This window comes from Aethalodelphis obliquidens, unplaced genomic scaffold (genome assembly GCF_003676395.1).
Source record: "Aethalodelphis obliquidens isolate GAN/ISIS:26980383/991018 unplaced genomic scaffold, ASM367639v1 scaffold4, whole genome shotgun sequence".
Classification (NCBI taxonomy): Eukaryota; Metazoa; Chordata; class Mammalia; order Artiodactyla; family Delphinidae; genus Aethalodelphis; species Aethalodelphis obliquidens.
This window is the reverse complement of record NW_020837948.1, coordinates 34,680,707-34,699,399: the sequence shown is the minus strand read 5'-3', so window position 1 is coordinate 34,699,399 and position 18,693 is coordinate 34,680,707. Positions and strand designations below refer to the sequence as shown.

Here is an 18,693-nt window from a genome sequence, read left to right as displayed (position 1 = left end):
CGCGCGCAACCGGGCCTGACAGACCCGGGGCCCCCAAAAGGGGAAAGGCAAAAAAAGAAAAGGGCCCAGCAAAAAAAAAAAAAAAAAAAAAAAAAAAAAATCAAAGCTCCCCAAAACGATTGTGTTAATGTACGTAAAGAGCTTAGTAATGATTATTTCAGCACCACACTGAATCTTGCTCTAAGCAAGCATAAACAATGTTTCTACTCCCTTATGGATATTATGGCAGCAACATCCCACTATATCCTTGATATTAGCCAAAAGGCCGAGAAGTGATACCCCACTGTATCCTTAAAGTTAAAACATACAACTACTCAAGCAATTTAATCTGGTAATTTGAGATTTTTTTTCCCAGCGAAATGAACTGCAGCCTAAATAGGTTGATAGGATGAAAATATATAAAAATCATATTAGAAGGGGAAATAACTTGCCTAGATAAATACCAGCTGAGTGTGTGGCAACGCTGTTATAAATAAAGGTTACTCCAAGGACATAAAGAGGTATAACTGCTATTCCCTGCACACTCTGCCCAAGGATGAAGAACGTCATATATTTTGATTGGAATGATAATGAAGCTTTCTTGCAAGCCTTGACCATCTTCATTTCTTGGCAAGTATCTTTTGAAAAGATAATTATATTTTTGTTAAATGAGTCAAAAGTTAAACATACAACAAATACGCAGTATCTTCTATGAAATGTTTTACCTTTTATAAGCTATTTCCACCATTATGCTTTTATTTTAGTTAACACTCATGTATGTTGAATGTAGTAGTTCTATAATCAATCATCATGTTCTCAGAAAAAAAGCAACGATAAAAGAAAATTTGTGGGAATACTGGAAAATATGCACATATTATAAACCAAATATAAATGTGTATGCATAATTATATGTATATATATACTTATGTGTGCGTAAGTATATACATACATATATGTATATACACACACATACACACATATTCCTCTTAAATTTGGCATCTGGTACCCCTGAGTTTTGACCCCAGGGTAAAAGTATTTCTAACGTCCTAAATTATCTGAATTACTAAAGATTACCTTCTGAGTTTAGTTCTAGATCCACTTCTTCAGCAATCTTCAAATTAACTTCGTGTTACTAAATAGTTTCCCATTTTAGACCCACTAACTTCTAGAATACAGGTGCATAAAGACAAGGCATTATACAATAAAATTTTCTCTCTGTTGGTCATTATATGGTAATGTACTAGATTTTAAACTCCTTTAGGTGACAGTGTATTTCTTATGCTTTTTCAAATTCACATGGTTGTAAATCAATAGTAAATAAATGTTTGTTGGAATTACATTTGTCATTAGATTGGTAGATCCAGGTAATGCTAATTAGATCATTCTGACTGTGTCTATTTTGATTGGAATTTAACAAATGCTCTTAAAATATTAGTGGAAAACTAGTAATAGTATAGACTGCAAAACAGTACACAAATGGAAATTTTCAGGTGGTTCAGTATCCACAGAGAATGAAACTTGATCCCACGTCAAATGCGAGGAGGTCTCTAGAATTGTGATCCAAAATACTGATTCAATTTTATATAGACATGTTAACTTGTGGTGATATCAGTATCAATCTGATATTTCCAACATCCTAGCTTCTTAGTTCCTTGAACTCCTCTCCGTTCATGTACTTGTATTCCACTTACCCTAGCTACTCATTTTAAACTTTCAGAAACAATAACTACAAGCCTTCCTTAATTGTAAGCATCCTACACTCAAACTCTCTCTATTTTTCCAGATCACTCCTTCTAGCAACCCAGCTGCTACAATCCTTAAAACTCACCAAGACCTATAATCAATCCATTGATCCTGCTCCTTTTCACGATCTCAATGTCCCCTTCATCTCCTTACTTCTCTCATTATCATCTTAACACTTTTAAATCCTTTGTTCTCTTTGATATCATGCAATCCCTTAGTAAAACTTCAGCCCTGGTCAAATTAAACTCTTCTCCCTACTCTACACCTACGCTTTCAAAGTTGAATGAGGCTGGAGGGAAACACACAACGATGCAAATCTCACTTTGAATGCATGATTATTAAACTCAGGTAGGTCCTTCACCCTCCTGATAATCAAGTATGTCCCTAATCTACTACTCTTGTCTCCTTCTAGAAAAAAAAACATTCAACTTGTTTCCCTTCTCCTAAGGATCATGGTCCTGAGATTCCTGCTGCCCAACATTTGAAAACAAATGTCTTCTACCAGTAGGATAAAACTAATCTTTTAGTGCCCTTCTTGAAATTATAGTCCAAACAAGGGATTTTTTAAAGTGAAGAAGGGCACTTGGATCTTGGACTCTCAGCCTTCAGAGCGGTGAGAAATAAATTTCTGTTTTTTAAACCAACCAGTCTATGATATTTTTGTTATAGCAGCCCAAACTAACTAAGACATGAGGAAAATCAAAAATCTTTGTTGTGAATTATAGAAGGGAACTGAAAAAAAAATCAGGGGAATGGATCCATTTGAAAGTATAACTGAGGTTGAAAGTAACAAATTCATTGTGGGACTAAGCTGTCCTCTTGTGTGATTTTTCTCTAAAACACTCATCAGCAGCCCAGATATAGATATAAAAGAAAGGTATATGGTTGGATCAAAAGTTTTCCAGACGAGGAACAAGAAAGGACAATGGGACAGAGAGCTTAGTATAATGATTAGAGTATGTCTGAAATATTCTAACATGTCATATTAAGGAACATAAAATAAGCTACAAATGAAAGAAAGTAACAACAAGGAGAATCTGATAAAGGGAGAAAGTAGATGTCAATACACTAAAGGTTCTAATGAAAGGAAAGAACTGATGTTTCTGTTATATGAGTGAGTTAGAAGAATTAGTGGATATAATCAGACAGTGAGATAACAGATATTTAGTAAGTTCTTAGTAATGTGACAGTGCACTGCAACCATGGATATGTTGGGTGTTCAATTATATGCAGAGATCTAGAAACTAAAGATCAGAGTGTGATACAACTGTTTGCATGAACTAGAGGAGAAAATTAGTTTTAACTTCTCAAGGATTTGGTTTACTATGATTTCTACATGTTAGTTGACACATAGGGACTGAAGACCAATTTGTCATTAGTACAGAAAACTGAGATGGGGTAGAGGGGGCAGAGAAAGGGAGTGTAAGGTGGACTGCTCCAAGGTTCAGGCCAGTCATACAGGAAGATGGGTATGGCAGGTAACTGGGGAAAATAGAGAACAGAATAGGAGGGATATTCAGAAAAGAATAAGAGAAGGACCCCCCCCCCCAAAAAAAGGATGAAAGAAGAAAATACAGAAATTAAATATATATACATACATAAACTGAAGTATGTACATAGAGTAGAAAATTAGTTATGTAAGAACTAAACTTTTCAACAAAATGAGTGAAATATCTGCATAGATGTGTGTATGAAATAAGCACTTCTACCTGCAAAGACCATTTATTTACTCTATTTCTGCTTCTCTAACAACAAGCAGAGGGTTACCCAGTAAATACACTGAATGGTTGTTGTTAGATAAATTACACGTTCTTAATCACAAGCAGAAAATAAAATATCTAGAATCTAGATACTATAAAGAAAACACAAAGGAAGAAAGACTGTACTATTTCTACTGTCATTACTCCTGAGTACTCATCAAGCAGCATTTTTAATGTCTCAAGCAGTGCTTCCTAACTTTTCACCTTTTCTCACCAGAAAAGGGTTAAGGGAAGGATAGGAGTAAAGTGTTATCCATTCCCTTCTTCCCATAAGTCATCTTCTAATTCAATTAGCTGTCCATTATACAAATATAATAAATATATTACAAATATATTCTATAAATTAATAAATGTATTTATTCTACATATAGTCTACAAATATAATAAACATAAATATATGTGAATATTAGATTTCATAAATTATATGATATATACATATCAGTATATTATTTATAATATGAATTATATAGTATATATAGCTAAATATCTTATATAAATTATATTTAATATGAACTATTTTTATTTCCATTGTAAACACACAGCATAAACACACATCACAAACATACTTTTAAACATCATAAAAATGTATATACACACATACACACATATAGAGACATCCTCATGCCTTTTCCATCATTTCTTGCTAAAGCCCAGTTTAAAGTTTCCAAAACTGGTAAATGCATTCCAACACTTTTATAAGCCTATGCATAACAAGAAAGTCCCTGACACAAAAGTGTCAGAAATAGTGCTACGGACTTCAAATAGCCTTTTTATCTACTGGGAGTAGCAAAAAATTGTGGAATAAATCAAAAAAACAATGAAGAAAGCAAAGAAGCCTCCAATCTTTCCAGATTCGAAGTCCTGTGTCAAAGGGCAGCACCCATTTTGAAATGGCAGAAGTAGCTAGAAAAGTTCTGACTTTTTGTGTGTGTCTGTGTAAGTTTGGTTATCTTTGCCTTTGTACTTGTGTATATGTGTGCTGAGGTCAAAATAAAGGGATCAATTTAAGCATACTGTGGAAGATATAAATCAAAAGATTTATAATATATATGAAAATTGATAAAAGAAAACCAATTTCACAAAATAATTATCCCAAATATTATCCCAAATATCATCCAAAATATTCTTTCATGTTACTAAGCCCATCTCTTAGATGAAAGGGTATATGATCATGAGAAGATGGGAGAATAACATACATGTTACCAGGGAGCTACCATTAATTAGCTTAATAAACTTGATCATATAAGTAGATACAGATGAATGAATGTACAGACACATAAATATCACAGTCTATTTTAAGTTCCTAGAGCCAATGGCTTAAATGAATAATGATTTGATGTATGATAGTATCTTTTAAAATCTTACCTTCAGTTTCTACCGTCATTTTATAATTTCCACCACTAAAGTATGGAAAAGCAAATAAAAGTGATCCAGATCCTACTAAAAAGGAGGAAACTGTAATCCATCCTAGTACGTTTCCTTTCCCTCCATAATATGCTATGAACACTATTACCAGGCAAGATGAAATATCATAGGTCAATGACAGCACTAAATTCTCAGTGGTTTTCAGATGATTCTCCTTCTGAAAATTGCCAGTGCTCAGATCTACAAGACCAAACACAATACCTAAAATGTAAAAAGAAAAAAAGAAAGCAATAATATGCATTAAATTATCTTTATAAAGACAAAATAGATCATTATAATCACTGAAAAACAAAACAATTTGCAATGACTTAAGTTTATTTTACATTACTCTGAATGTTTAAGATCTATAAATACATAATAGTTCCTTTTCTAAAACACTAATATGTCTTAACCTCTATGAAATATTTGCTAATTGAATTTTTGTAACTATTTTTAAACTATATTTATGAGTAATATACTGAAGAATATGCTCTTTTTAATCATCTCAGTACTGATCTTTATTTTAATGTATTATGTTTCAATTATTAAAAAATGAATAGATAACAATCTAATGAATATTTGCTTATCTCCCATCTAGAATAGGAAATAAAACATTAACAAAATAGTTGAAACCCAACATGCACTCCCTAAACACATTCTTCTCTCTCACTCTATAACCCATATCCAATATTTGGAGTTTACCATTTCTGAGCCGTTTTAACACTTTTTTGACAATGTATATATACATCCTTTAACAATATAGAGTATCATTTGTCATGTTCTTGAACAGTAAGTAAATGGTATCATATATGTGTATTTCTATAACTCAGCATCCAACTGGGAAAAATAAACATACTAAATATTTGAAACAGAAAGAAATTGATATCGGTGTTGGTTACAAAAGTAATACATTTGTTGGAGTGAAAAGAAAAAATAGTTACTAATCAAAACTCATGATAGGGCTTCCCTGGTGGCGCAGTGGGTGAGGGTCCGCCTGCCGATGCAGGGGACGCGGGTTCGTGCCCCAGTCCGGGAGGATCCCACATGTTGCGGAGTGGCTGGGCCCGTGAGCCATGGCCGCTGAGCCTGCGCGTCCGGAGCCTGTGCTCCGCAGCGGGAGAGGCCACAGCGGTGAGAGGCCCGCGTACCGAAAAAAAAACAAAAAACAAAAAAACCCAAAACTCATGATATAAATGCCACTAAAGTTGCTGGAGTAGTGACAGCTACTGCTGCTGCTACTGCTGTTGGAACTGCAATCACTACCTCTTCGTAGGAAGCCAGGACCCACACACCTATTAATGCTATGAAATTTAGCTACCTCATAGTCACCTGCTGTTTCTGCTACTCTTGCAGTTGCTTGAGCCAGTGCCCATGAACACTGTACTGCTGCATCATCCACTGTTGTTGCTGATGGAGTTTTATTTATTACTGACTATAAATCCAGGAGCCTTCGCTTACCCAGTATTGCTGCTGCTGCCAAAATCATCACCAGCGTAGAGATAGAAAACAGAGGCTTCCCATTGCCCCTTTTTCAAATGTACTGCCACAGCCTCTTACTGGCAACACCTAAGTGGAAGCCAGCTGGCAAGGAAGTCTGGTAACTGTAGTTTACAGGCTGCCAGTCCCCTTGGAAATAGGGGTGAGTCCAGAATGGCAACAATGGAGTGCATGGCCAACAAATAACTTGAAGAGTTCACCCTCTGGACTACTTAGGACACATTTTCACCCTTCTTCCCATATTTAAACTTCCATACCAAATTAACAGCAACATAATCATGCTTCTGCCAAACATGTTGCGATTATCATTCTTACAAACAAAGATGTTCTCACTTTTTCCCCCAAAATGGAGACACATAGTCCAATCAGTCACCATATCCATTTCAAGGTAATTTTAACCCTTCTTCTAGTTGAATGACAAACCTGAATGGGTTTTCTTTAACATAAAAATTAAATTGTAAGGTATAAATGGTATAAGTAAATAAATAATTAAGCAAAGATGTAGGCCTAACTAAATCTGTGAGGGAACTGTATTGCAGAAGAAACCATAATCAGACCCAGAACCACAGCAGTTTAACAGACCAAAACCAGCAAGAAACAAGATGCAGAAACTTTGCTGCACCTAAAAGCATTTTCTTCAACTCTCTTTTTTTTTTTAACATCTTTGTTGGAGTATAATTGCTTTACAATGGTGTGTTAGTTTCCGCTTTATAACAAAGTGAATCACTTACACATATACATATGTTCCCATATCTCTTCCCTCTTGCGTCTCCCTCCCTCCCATCCTCCCTATCCCACCCCTCTAGGTGGTCACAAAGCAGCAAGCTGATCTCCCTGTGCTATGCGGCTGCTTCCCACTAGCTATCTATTTTACATTTGGTAGTATATATATATGTCCATGCCACTCTCTCACTTTGTCAACTCTCATTTTAAATGTGGCAAAGGAGGATACTGGCCAAGGCAAAGAATGTTCTGTCAGTAACTGTGTCCGTCTCTGGGTTGGGGTATTAATTCCTCTTCCAATTTAGGAATATTCTGTAGAGACAAATTTGTAAAGTTATCTTCCACAATACTCTTCTATAAAATAGTAAGGGAAAGAGGAAGAGAAAAAAATTAAAAATTGAAATACATACACACACAAATGTATATATGTTTGTGTGTGCGTACACTTAAAACAAGAGAAAAATGCATAGTTGCTACAGTGTTTATGTCTCTAAATGGTTATTAGACTACAGTTGATATTTATAACTTCCTCCTTCCAAATTTCACCCTCTCTTCTTCCTCTTAATTTCAGATAACATATATAGATTACTAACATAAAGCATATGCCTCACTCTACAGGACAGTACCCAAACTTTTGATTCCTGTCTCCTAGCTGATGCCTTATCTGAGTCTTCAATAGGACATTAAAATTATCTATAACGCCAAGAGTTTCTGGTTATTGAACTCTGTAGTAAGACCAGTGAATTCCATGAACATGAACTTCCTGATGTACTTCTTTTGCTGTAAAACGAGTTCCTTCCTTAAAAGTAATGTGATACTACATAAGATGATTATGATGGTGTATGAGGCATTCATTAAGTCCAATTATAGTTGTTCTGGCAGAACTGTGGTGATGAAAGAAGAACCCAGATCTAAAATAAATATCTATTTCAGTGATGAGAAATTATTGCCCACTCTATAATAGAAGCAGATAACATAATCAACCTGTTTCCAGATAGCTGGTTGGTTTCACTAGGGAATGGAGTTATTTCCTGGATTGTGTTGAATTTTCCTGGTGGCAATTCAGGCACTCCGAAATGCAATAGCCAGATCAGCTCTGGTGAAGATAAAGCCTTGCATTCAGCTCTCATATAAACTCTTATCTTTGATGTGATTGTCACTATAAATATGAGCCCACTGAACAAGACATACAATGGCAGAGGAAAGAGGCTGATTAATATTCACAGGATAGCTGTCTATCTACTTCATTACTGAGAGCTTCCTCTGCAATGGATTTCTTTTGGTGAACATTCACATAGGATAACTTTGCCCATTCAGAGACATATCACTTACACAACCCTTTCCTAATCACCAAATGGTCAAACCATTAGTCAAAGGCAGCCTGGTATCTAGGCAATACAGACAATCAGATGTACTCTCCAATGTTTTGCCCACTGGAAGGACTTCCTTTTTTCTCTGTTTTTCAGGGCTATGATGCTTCCTATAGCATTATACTACAGCAGACTTTCGTCTTCAGAAAACCACAGGTTCACCAAAGGTTATGTTTTTTCTTAGTAGTGGGTGGTAGAAATGAAAAACTTGTCCTTCGTTTGAGAAGAGGTAGCCCTGCACACTCCATACCAATTGGTCCCTAGAGACATCACTGAAGTGGCAGGCAAATTTTGGGTATATAAGATATTATCTCCCAGGACAGATTTTATGTTAGTCATTCTGGGAAGGCTGGAATCTGATTCTAGCTATGAGTCTAGTAGCAATAAGGGATGGTAGGGTGGGTCATGAGGGCAATCAGCATTCCCTTAACTCAGGTGAAGTAAATTCAGGGTCTCCAAGCAAGGAATTGTTTCTTTTTGAGACATAGCAGGAATAGTTGGTCCTACTGGGAAAGGAGGTTCAGGATTTCAGAGTTTACAGTTGTCGGATTCACAGAATTCCACCCAAATGCCTTTGTCCCAATTCTCAGGGTTCCACTCTTCTCCAATCAATGCCCCAATTCTCACATAAGTGATCTCATAAATTTATGAATTCAACTTATGTTGTAATTCTGAAAGTGTGAATACGGGTTGGTACTGTTCCAAATATGCAGTATGTGCCTAAAAGTGATAAGATTCTCACAGAAAATTCACCATCAGAAAAGCTCACGCATTTCTAATCATGCCCTAAACTTCTCATTTTCTTTCTGTGAATTTTTCAGTGCAGTGAGAAGCAATCAACCCCAAAATCTCTGTAGTCAAAACTTCCACCATAGGACTCAATTGCAGAAGCTCTTAGTCTCCCAAAGTCTTGCCTCTAGTAAGAACTTTATCCCAGGCAACATTTTAAATAACTCTTTTAAGTCACTACATGCCACTGACTTCCAGTGTACCATTTTCCACAGGCACAAATATTGCTTTTTTCATTGCTTTCAAGCCCAATCAGGTGAGATAACCAATTCCAGATTCCCATCTTTAAGGGTTGTTTTGTTTGTATTTTTCCTGGTTCAATGCCTGGTATGGAGTACTACATAAAAAATCACATAATTTTTGTAATTTATAAACCAACTAGTTTTATTACATTAGTGAAGGTAAAAATTTGGTCAAAAACTTTTTAAATATCTTTATACTATGTATCATGATATTTACAAAATAAAGGAATATTATTCTCGTTACACACTCAGATACTTTAACCAATTTCTTAGCCATACTTACCTCTAATAAAATGTTAATTCATATTTTTTCTGAAGAATATATTTTAATATGATCTTATCTCTAATTGTTCTTATAAAATTAATTGTAGGGGCTTCCTTGGTGGCGCAGTGGTTGGGAGTCCGCCTGCCGATGGAGGGGACACGGGTTCATGCCCCAGTCTGGGAGGATCCCACATGCCACGGAGTGGCTGGGCCCGTGAGCCATGGCCGCTGAGCCTGCACATCCAGAGCCTGTGCTCCACAATGGGAGAGGCCACAACAGTGAGAGGCCCGTGTACCGCAAAAAAAAAAAAAATTAATTGTAATTCAGAATTGCTTTTTATAGTTTTGCAGTAAAGAGTTAACTCAAGCCTGGGTTGCTCAAAAAGAGGTCTGTCTTCAAGACTGGTCTTTGGTTGGCTCCTGGGAGATGACTCTGAGCCCTTGGAATATTCTACCATATAAGCGTGCTTTTATATGCTGGAGGCCTTGAGCCACACAGTTCCATTTTGGTCAGACAGTTTATGTTAACAACATGCTTTATGGTGAATACCTTTTTTGTTGGGTGTGAGCGATGGAGTAATAGAATCTGAGTAGCTGAGGTCAGTCACACAGATGCTGCATGCCTAGAGGACTGACACCCCCTCAAAAACAAAAACAAAAGCAAAAACCCTGGACACCAAGGCTCACATGCTCTTCCTTGGCTGGCAACTCTTTGCATATGTGTTATCACACGTTGTTGCTGAGAGTATAAAGCATATCCCTACTATTAATTCCACTGGAAAAGGACACATGGAAGCCTAGCCTGGTTTTTTCTGGACTTTGTCTCATGTGCCTTTTCCCTTTGTTAATTTCAATCTGTATCCTTTCACTATAATAAATCATAACCATGAGTATAACATCTTTCTCTGAGTCCTTCTAGTGAATCATTTAGCCTGAGTGAGGTCTTAGACATCTCCAATATAATAGTTAATAAATTTGAAGTTGATAAAGCCTCCAAATGACTCTTTACTACAGATCATAATATTTTCATTGAAAAAGCACTCTTTATAAGTGTGCAAGTATCCCATAAGCTCAAAGAAAACACTACTAAATAATGTCTTCAGTTATATTTTTGTACTGAAATATTTCAGACAAAATACTCAATTCAGAGAATCTTTCTTTGACAAATACTTTACAAGACAAACCTCTTTAAATAGGTTGTCTCTATGATTATTTTGAATGTTTCACCAAATTTAAGTGCCCAAAGCCACAGGCCTCCTTAATTTCAATTCAATATATGAAAATGAATCATTGTAATTCACTAAATTAATATAATAAAAAATAAAAGCTACATGAACATCAAAATGCGGAAAAAGCATTTGACAAAATCTAACCCCCTTTCATAATAAAAACACTCAATGAACTAAGAATAAAAGGCAACTTCTTCAAATCGTTGAAGTACATACATGGAAAACATAGAGCACACTTAAAAATTAAACTGTAGAGGCATCGTATGACTGAGCAATTTCACTCCTAGGTATAAATCCAGAGAAATGAAAATATATGTCCACACAAATACTTACACACAGTTCAGTTCCACATGTAAAGAGCTTAGAAGTTACCACTATGTCCTAGTAAGTAACAAACTGAACAGACTGAAAAATTAACACTCTTCTTGAATACATAAGAGAGGGGAAGACACAGGGCAAATTTGACAAGATTTTGAATTCAACTGTCATTATAATTCATCAATCCATACATTTACATTTTGCGTTTGATTTCCAGAAACATCTGTTCTGTGGTTAAAAGAAATGAGAGCTTACTTCAGGGCTTTGATGGGAGTCCTTGAATTCTCAGACTATAACATGAGCTGAGAGTTAACAAACCTAAGTTTGTCATTTTCTCTTCATAAGTGCTTAAGGGCATTCAAAAGATTCCATCCATCACCAGAGTCCTTATAGTCATCATTACTACCATAAGGTAAATTAAGCATCCACTCAGCTTTCAAGGTACATGCTTCATTTGGCATTTCATCCCAATCAAGCCTAGGTGATAGCTTGATTAGTTATGATACCACTACATGCCAAGAACTACTACCCGTCTTCCACTGGCAAAGAGCTCAGCACTTCACTCAAGATTAAAGGCATAACAAAACCAATCCTAAAATTACAACTTTATGAGTATATCTTCTGGGACTACTCCTGATACCAATTCCATAACGGTCTGAATCCAATCAGAAGAGAGAAACCACACAGTAATTTGAACAAGAAAAGTTTAGTATAAAGAATTATTAACTATAACAGGAGATTCGTGTAACAAGGCATTAGCTAGTTAGATGTAAAGAGAATGCTAAAGAATATAGAAATAGCCCATATAAGGAACAACCACTCCCCCAGGGCTGAAAGGGAGCACTGAAGGGCTAAAATTCAGACCTTGCTGAAGAGAGCATAGCCATGGCTTATTGAACGACCAAGAAGTCACTGTGGTGCCATGCTAACAAAACTGGCAGGAAATCTATACTCTAAAACTTTGTGGTAGTTCTTCTATGTGCTGGGGAAAGCTCGGGAAAGCCAAAGGAAGCTGCCAGCCACTGAGTGCTTCTGGACACCATGCACTACAGCAGAGTGATACTGGAGAAGATGCAAGCACTGCAACAGCCTGATGATAGAGAAATCTGTATACACTGCAGGAGCTTGTCAAGCAAACACACTGGAACCAAGAAGTAAAATTTCCTGTGTAATGGCTCTCCAGTACCTTCTACTGATAAAATTTAACATTGTGACAGCTCACAAAGAAAAATATTTAAAGGGCCCAGGTCTATTTTCACAGAGCAGGCAAAAAGGATGAGTTTGGAGCTGAGAGGCAAAAAGCTGATACTAATATTGATATAGAGAGGCAATAAATCGACAAACTAATTCTGAAAGAGTTTGTGTAGGCACCCAATCATACATAAACTCTTTCAGAAAAAAGAAGAGAAAGGAATGCATCCAAATTAATTTAATAAGGCCAGTATAACCTGATACTAAAGACAGACAAAAACATTCCAAGAAAACTACAAACCAATACTCTCATTAAAAAAAATTCTTAGCAAAATTTTGGCAAATTGAATCCAGCAATCTATAAAAAAAAGATAATAGGCCAGCAATAAGGGTTTATCCCAGGAATGCAAGGTTGGTTAAAAATCCAAAAATCAAAAAACACAATATATAATGTTAATAGAATAAATAAGAAAAACCATATCATGGTCTCAGTAGATACAGGAAAAGAAACACTTGATAAAATTCAACACCACTGATGACAAAAATTCCCAACCAACTAAGAATAAAAGGGAACATCTACAAACTGGTGAAGAGTATCCACAAAAACCCTGCAGTTAACATACTTAATTGTGAAAGGCTAAATGATTTCTACCTAAAATCAGGAAAAATAAATGAATATCTCTTTGCAGAACTTCTATTCAACATTGTACTGGAGGTCCTAGTCAGTACAAGAAAGCAAAAAAAAGAAATAAAAAGCATACAGACTGGGAAGAAAGAAGTAAAACCATCCTGATTCACAGCTGACATGATCACGTAGTTAAAAATCCTAAGAAATCTGCCAAAAGCCTCCTAAAACTAATAAATTAATACAGCAAACTTGCAGGAGAGAAGACCTAAATAGATACACCATGGTCAGGCATCAGAACACTCAGTATTGTTAAGATGTCAATTTTCTGTAGAGGATCGACTTGAGGACACAGGGAGGGGGAAGGGTAAGCTGGGACGAAGTGAGAGAGTGGCATGGACATATACACACTCCCAAATGTAAAACAGATAGTTAGGGGGAAGCAGCCGCACAGCACAGGGATATCAGCTCGGTGCTTTGTGACCACCTAGAGGGGTGGGATAGGGAGGGTGGGAGGGAGATGCAAGAGGGAGGAGATATGGGGTTATATGTATACATACAGCTGATTCACTTTGTTATACAGCAGAAACTAACACAACATTGTAAAGCAATTATACTCCAATAAAGATGTTAAAAAATACATATATAGGCTTAAGCTGATTGCAAAATGAATCTTTCATTGGGGTCTGGAAAATCTACTCTCCTAGCAACTATCTTTCAAAAAAAGAAAATTTTATATATATATATATATATATATATATATATATATATATATATATAATTCTAATTTGCTATTTGAGGTTTCCCGTAGAATGACTGTTTTGAGCAATAGTAATTTCTGTATTCTTTCTTATAATAAATCAAAAGAAAAAAAGATGTGAATTTTCTCCAAACCTATACAATCAAAGCATACCCAACTAAAATCCCAGTAAGTTTTTTTACAGAATTAAACAAATTGATTCTACAATTAATGTGGAGAGGCAAAGTAACTAGGATAGCCAAAACAACTTTTAAAAAGAACAAAGTCATAAAAATACCTGATTTCAAAACATATAAGAAAACCAGAGTAAACAATGCAATACAGCATTTGCATAAGTTAGACATATTAGTTCAATAAAACAGAATAGAGAGGCTAGAAAAAGACTCTAGAGATTAGAATTTCAACAACAGTGTCAAGGTAATGCAATGGGTCAAAAGACAGTCTGTTTAATAAATCATGCTGGAATAAAGTATCCATATGGAGAAAAATTATTTTTGACTCTTTCCATACACACACAAAAAAATCATTCAAAATGGATCAGAGATCTAAACATAAGAGCTAAACCATAAAAATTCTAGAAAACAACAAAGCAGAAAATCTTCATGACATTGAGTTAGGCAATACATTCTTACATAGAAACCAAAAAGAATGAACCATAAAAAATTAAGAAACTGGACTTCAACAAAAGTGAACACCTTTTTCATCAAAAAGGCACAAGAAAATGAAAAGGCAAATCACAGATTTGCGGGGAGAGAGGGAGAGGGTGGCAGGCAGGCAGGTATGGCCTGAGTCTGGTCATAAGGAATGATCAAAAAAAACCATGTCAAAGTTCAACATAGAGAATGAAAGACCCATATACTTTAAGACTGGCATGGACATAAGAAACAGGGAAAGAATGAGGAACTGTTGAAGACTAAAGAGGAAGTCTAAAGTATGACAACTAAATGCAACATGTGTTCCTGGATAGAATTTTGGACCAAAAAGGGAAAGGAGAAAATATTGAGACAGTTGGCAATATGTAAGTGGGGGTACGAATTCATAACATGATGGTGGTGTCACACTGATATTCCTGACTGGGAGGGGTGTAAGGTGGTTATGCAGCAGCATGTCCTCACTTTGGGAAGATGCACACTGGAGTATTTAGCAGTGATGGGGCACCATGTCCGAAAAAGTCTATAAGTATAGGAAAGAAAAGGTGAAGGAACAAATGTGGTAAAATGTAAACAACTGGAGAATCTAGGTGAAGGGGAGGTAGGAATGCTTTGTATTGTCTTTGCACCCTTTCTGTATGTTTGAAATTGTTTAAAATGTAACAGTAAATAAATGAATTGATAAATGGAAAATGAAGAATTCATTTAAATAAATTCATAAATTCATTTATGAATGAAAGACTCAGTATTTATACCCAAACTGTGCTAATGATCCGTATGAAGTCAGTTAATAAGCAGTAGAGCTAAAAACCATTCACTGCAACCACTTGTTAAAAACGTTCACTGGCTCCACATTACCCACCGAATAGGGAGATTATATTGAGATGATGCTTGTAAAGCACCTGACTTATTAACCCAGTACATTAATGGGAAGTAATCAACTTTTAGTATCCTTTCAGAATTCTCAGTCTGATATTTAAAGACCTTCATAATGTGGCCACAATTTGTCTTTTTCTTCTTTTTTAATTTACTTATGTATTCAATACATATTTATTGTCTTTTCTGCCTCAGTCACTATATTAGGTCCTGGGGAGACACGATGAATAAAATAAATATAATTACCGGTTTGGGTGGTTAGGTGAAACCATCATCCAGCCAAACTTGTCACTCACCATTCTAAAACAAGGCTTTCCTGTAACTAAGCGTTTACTTACCAAAACACTCTTTCATTCATTTCCTTATTCAATAAATATTCTACATCCCCAGCTATCACTATACCTATTTGTCAAGGCATAATTCAAATGCTTCTTTCTCAAAGAAACCTCTTTAATGATTTCTCAAGACAAACTGATGACTATTTATTTGTTCCTCTCCTATGGTACTTATCACATATAGCCTTTTTATTGAAGTTATTTAGTCACAGCATTTTAGAGCAAAAACAGATCATGTTTGGCAAACTCCAATATCATCAGTGTAAACAGGATAGTAAAGAATCTAGGTGTAATGGGAGCGGTGAGGGCTGTGGCCAAGTAGAAAATATATGCCTTCTCTAAAGGCATTCAAATTCACACTCTTCTTCAAACTGTGTGGGCAAAGATAAACACCTTTGAGTTTGGTTTCTCTGATACAGTTTGAGGTCCCACTCCACCTCTTCAATCCACACATAAGGAAACAAGATCCAGGAGACAAGTGGCTTGGCCAATGTGTCTCAAAATTGTGGGTAGAAGCAGAAACAACCTGGTGATCACAGATACCGTTTTCGACTTTATTTTAATCTCCCAAGTGATTCAGCCCTCAATGACAGAGCTTCTCAGGGCTGGTGACCAAACAACGGTTCAACGACTCAACGCCACCCTCCCTCCATCAGGCTCTCTGGAGGTCAGGCCCCCTTCACACACGGAGGGGGGATTATGTCCATCAGGTGCCTGATGAGGTGAAGTAAACCAGGCAGTGGCCCGTTTAACCAGCTTTGATTCCAGACGTACCTTGAGGACGCTGGAGAGTCCCGCCACACGAAGCGGGGCCACCACACCACACGTAGCTCTCCCCACGCACCTCGTCCCTCTTCCGCCTCCCCAACGTAGGCAACCCTCTGACGCCCCGCATTGGCCCGCACCAGAACCACCTCTCCTCTACCCAGCCCCCCGTCAGGCTTACATTGAGAGATGACCAGGATGCAGAAGAAAATCAGGAAGCAACGGATGTTGTTAAAACGCTGACAGCGGGGAAAAGTCATACAGCCCAAGCCGCAGGGCCCCTCCAAACTCTCTTTCTGTTTTTCCCGTACCTTCTTGATACTGGAAGGCGTGGACCCAGCCTGGTCTCTTTCTCTTTTTCTGAACCTTCTGAACTTTATTAGGTTAGCTGGAAAGATCCTGAAGAGCGGGTTTTTTCCGCTGGCTTTCCCGGCCTCGGCCTCCAAGGGCACAGTGTTCTCGGCAGGTTGGGCCAGCGCAGCCCGGGGCTCCACTTCCACTAGGGCTTCTTGCATGGCTCCGCCGCGGCCCGCTGAGGCAGGGGTCGTGCTGACGCTGGGCGGCGCAGGCGGGGCGGGCCGTGGGCTGCGGTTCCCACAGGCGCGGTGCGGCCTGCTCTCCTTGCTTCAGCGGAAAAGCCTGCTGGGCCCGGACGTCGGGGAACTGGTGGCCACCCAAACCTCCAGAGGGAACGTTTCTCCTTGGGCAGGAGGCAAACGTCCCGCGGGGAGGCTGACAGTTGCCCTGGGAGAGCTTACAGGGCTGTTTCCTTCTTTGCTTCCACGTGGGGAGGGGGAGGGGGGTGGAGCGAAAGCTAGTACGACTAGATTTTGATAACTGCTCACACAGACAGGGGCCGCCAGAGGAACTCTAATGCAAAGGATCCATTAGATATTTTGATCCACTAGCATCAAAGGATGCTACTACTTATTTAATACTTTCTCATTAGGAAGCAAGGAAAGAGAAATGTTCAATAATGGGACAGTAGAACTGTCTCCCAGTTTACCCAGACTTATTTTATCGTGGTGTTTTTTGAACTGCATGATCTCGCTAGAAACAACCTGAAAATTGTTAAATGACCAGGAGAAATCAGAAGACATGAAAAAGAAACTTCCTTTCCATTAGAGTAGGGTTGTTTTTGTACCTGGGGAAGTAAATCATTTTCCCATTCCCCTATTTAGGGAGGAAAATAATAATCCTTTCTGTTTTTAACTAGGGATAGAGTTTCCAGGACAATAATTTCTATGTGTAAAACACTTCACTTAGCAGCAAATGGATGAAAACCAGCAAGATGAAAAAACAATGTACTTTCCCAGGCACAAAAATCCTTCTGAAAAGAAAGAATGTAAGAGAATATTACCAGGATATGAAACGTGTGTTTTTATGTAAAAATGCAATTTATTATCGGTTTTCTTTTCTTAGGCAGAAATACAAGTTATTCAGGACATATGTATGGGGAGGATGACTTTCCAGGAGAAATGAAACTATCTTTCCTCCCCTGGATTAGACGTTGTGTTATCAAAAACAATCCAGCTCTTCAACAAGTTTTTGTGCTGCTAAAATGGTACTGGGGCTGGTAGACCAGGGGAAAAAAAATCACCGAGAAGAATTGGGGAGGAAGGTACCAGAGACACCACCATTGACCTGAGGCTGGGCTTTCTTCAGCAGAGCTATATGCCCGTTGGTGAATGGAAATGTTATCTTGCCTATACTAAGAAACTTAATTTGTCAAATATACGTAAATACATATACAATGATCACCCTCTCAGTCTGAAGTCTTGGTAGTCATCTGTAATTTATTTTTCTTCCTAACTCTTGGGAACTCTTCAGACCCAGTGTTAGAAGAGGATTTCCAGTACTGCAATCTATTTACCTGTCTTACCCTCTGAGACTCTATGTAATATTTTATTTGAATAAAGGATTCCATAGTTCAAAAACTATTTGGAAACCTGTGATTTTTCAGGATGAAATTTGTAAGGCTCTTCATGCTTTGACTACTGCCTTCTGACTGACTTTATTATGACTTTGGTCTTCATGTTCCAGTTCTCCTCAGTTCATTGTGACTTCCCAAAGACTTCATGCTACAATTTCACTTTGACCATATAAATCTCCATTAAAACAAGCATCTCATGTTATTTGTATATATATTTCTCCACCAAACTGAACACATCTT

At 37.2% G+C, this 18,693-nt stretch overlaps 1 protein-coding gene across 1 annotated transcript in view; it reads right to left on the bottom strand.

Moving 5' to 3' along the window:
- The window catches only part of SLCO6A1 (solute carrier organic anion transporter family member 6A1), a 96,732-nt gene extending 79,697 nt beyond the window's left edge, over positions 1-17,035 (bottom strand). The window contains exons 1-3 of the mRNA XM_027101248.1: positions 16,702-17,035; positions 4,848-5,108; positions 432-617 (exon numbers count right to left, since the gene is read on the bottom strand). Coding sequence (XP_026957049.1) covers positions 432-617; positions 4,848-5,108; positions 16,702-17,035 — 781 coding nt within the window. The remainder of the gene's footprint in view (positions 1-431; positions 618-4,847; positions 5,109-16,701) is intronic.
- Positions 17,036-18,693: the final 1,658 nt, after the last annotated feature.